General features: G+C 46.4%; 1 protein-coding gene across 1 annotated transcript; it reads right to left on the bottom strand.

Moving 5' to 3' along the window:
* Positions 1-931: 931 nt before the first annotated feature.
* LOC124675479 (transcription factor MYB93-like) lies at positions 932-2,088 on the bottom strand. The gene is made up of 3 exons (XM_047211559.1): positions 1,956-2,088; positions 1,743-1,872; positions 932-1,610 (listed from the first exon to the last, which is right to left on the bottom strand). Exons 1-3 carry the CDS (start codon positions 2,086-2,088, stop codon positions 932-934), a joined length of 942 nt encoding a protein of 313 aa, XP_047067515.1.
* Between the last annotated feature and the right edge of the window lie 377 nt (positions 2,089-2,465).

Here is a 2,465-nt window from a genome sequence, read left to right as displayed (position 1 = left end):
AAGATTGGGCCTTCAAAGAACTCTATGACGAAGACACAGCTAAGGATGAGGTGGCTGATGTGCATGTGCAGTTATAATGTTATATGTTGATTCAAATTCATATAAAAGAGAGGTTAACCATTGACAAGTGGCACGAGGCCTGTCACTAGTAGGCTAGTATGCCTGAGCGAGTGTATGCCGAGCGTTAGACTCCGCATTGAACGTGGGGCTTATTTGTCGAGCGTTATACTCAGCAAACAAGCCCCGCATGTCAGCAACTGGTTTCTCCGTCCCGTTGTTGAACCACTCGGCATATGCCCAGACACTGTTAGACGGACGTCTCCGTCTCACTATTTGCTGAGCGCCAGTTGTTCCCACTTGGCATAAACCATGTTTGTTTGGCGAGTGTTTTCGTGTCCTCTGCTGCGCAAGTGTATGCCGAGAGGGTTGAGCGAAACTTCCATAGCATGCCGAGCGTACAGGTAGTTGGCAGGATTCGGTTGTTAGGAGGTAATCTAGATTAGATGCTAATCCTATCTCTAGATCATGATGACGTACAAGTCAAGGCTTGGTCGTTTCAACAATAACAGTAACCCTAACATGTTACATCAAGTTATATATTTTCACTGGCCTGTCATTCTCACGGCAATTATATTAACATAATATTTTATTGGAATTGGTGAAGGGCTTCAGTCTGCCATGAATCAGCTCAACTAAACTTGGAAAATGCATCAAGAATAAGCAGCATAAGACTCAAGATGGAAATATAGGAACATATGTATATTTATTACAAGTGTTTTAATTTGACATACGCTGCATATGCATAGGAGCATATGGTTTGCCTACGTTTTGGAAAATCTACAGGACGCAAATCCAGCAACACCTATAGAAAGTACAATGGAAATCACAACATAAATAAGAGTTTAGACGGGAGGATCTAAATTTGGGAATCTCATGCCAACTCGGTCATGAATTGATCAAAATATGAGTCAGACCAAATAGGGAGCTGAGAGCTGTTGCTCTCGGCGTCACCGCCTGATGTGCTGCAAGCACCAACTAGGTTGGAAATAGAGAAGTCAGGGAGTGCCGGAAAAGAATTCTCTCCCTCGCCGCTGTTTGCAGTATAACCTAAGTTCTGGATGGAACCATTGGTAATGGGCTGTTGGAAGAATGAGCTACCAGTACCAGGGATGTGGATATCAGGTAGTTGCCCGGTTACTAAGCCTTGGTAATCGGTACCCTCCATGGTCCTAGGCGAAGACAAGGAAGAACTTTGCGACGCACTCAGGAGACCCATCCACTGCAGATCAGTGGTGATGGTGCTGATGCTGCCGGAGCTGCTGGGACTAGTCGCAATGGTTGCTGCAGACTGAAGCAGGGACTTTAAATAATCGAGCTTTGCTGCCTGGACTGCATAAGATTGCAGCTGTCTGGCGGTGTGGTCATCCACGAGTCGGCCAAGGTTGGCAAGCGCGATGAGCTGCGGCAGCGCGGCCAATAAGTCATCCCTTGGTTGGTGCGTCGTCGGGTCGCAGCCCATCTGGACCAGCTTCTTCCTCAGGTGTGTGTTCCAGAAGTTCTTGATCTCGTTGTCGGTTCGTCCGGGGAGGTGCTTCGTGATGGCTGCCCACCTGGTTTGATCAGCACAGCAGTTCAATTACTTGTGTTAGCCGCACACGTATTCAAATGTTGTACAGCACATGTAGACCAGATGCTGGGTGCTAGGGACATGTATGAGAAAGAGATTTGATATATAATCGTACTTGTTGCCAAGGATGGAGTGGAGTCGGAGGATTGTCTGCTCTTCCTCATGGCTGAACTTTCCTCTCTTGATATCTGGCCTCAGGTAGTTGGTCCATCTCAGCCTGCAGCTCTTGCCGCACCTGTTCAGTCCTGCGAGATGCAAGGAACGAGATACATTTTGGATGAACGATAACTAGGGCGTTGAGACATAAAGGGAGGCGTGTGTTGAATACCTGCAAGCTTAGGCAGTTGCCTCCAGCTTCCACGGCCCTGCTTGTCGATGTAGTCCGTGAGCTTCTGGTCTTCTTCAGTTGTCCAAGGGCCCTTCTTGAGACCATTCCCATCGCAGCAAGGTGGCCTCCCCATTGATAAATCTGATATGACTGGGGTAAGATAACGCAGTTGGGAAGGAAGGAAACAAGCTGCTTTCTGACTCACTAGCTTGGTCGTTGGAGTTTCATATGGCAGTGATGGCTGATCCCCGGAGCACATCTTCCTCTATATAAGGGCGAAGGAATCCCAGGTTCCTAAACCAAGGTTAAAATACTACTGAATAACGGCTACTGATACCTGTTGTTGACTCAAGTTGCTGCTAATACTTGGGTAAGGAAAAAAGGACAAAGATGTAGGAGATAGTGTTTTGGCTCATAGGTCTAAATGCATCTATTTTAAAAAGCATTTTAAGTTTATTCTAAAATGTTGAAAAATTATGAAGAAAAATCTCGGATGTACATTTGGACATT

Source organism: Lolium rigidum, chromosome 1 (assembly GCF_022539505.1).
Source record: "Lolium rigidum isolate FL_2022 chromosome 1, APGP_CSIRO_Lrig_0.1, whole genome shotgun sequence".
NCBI classification, from domain to species: Eukaryota; Viridiplantae; Streptophyta; class Magnoliopsida; order Poales; family Poaceae; genus Lolium; species Lolium rigidum.
This window is presented reverse-complemented; position numbering and strand designations above follow the sequence as displayed.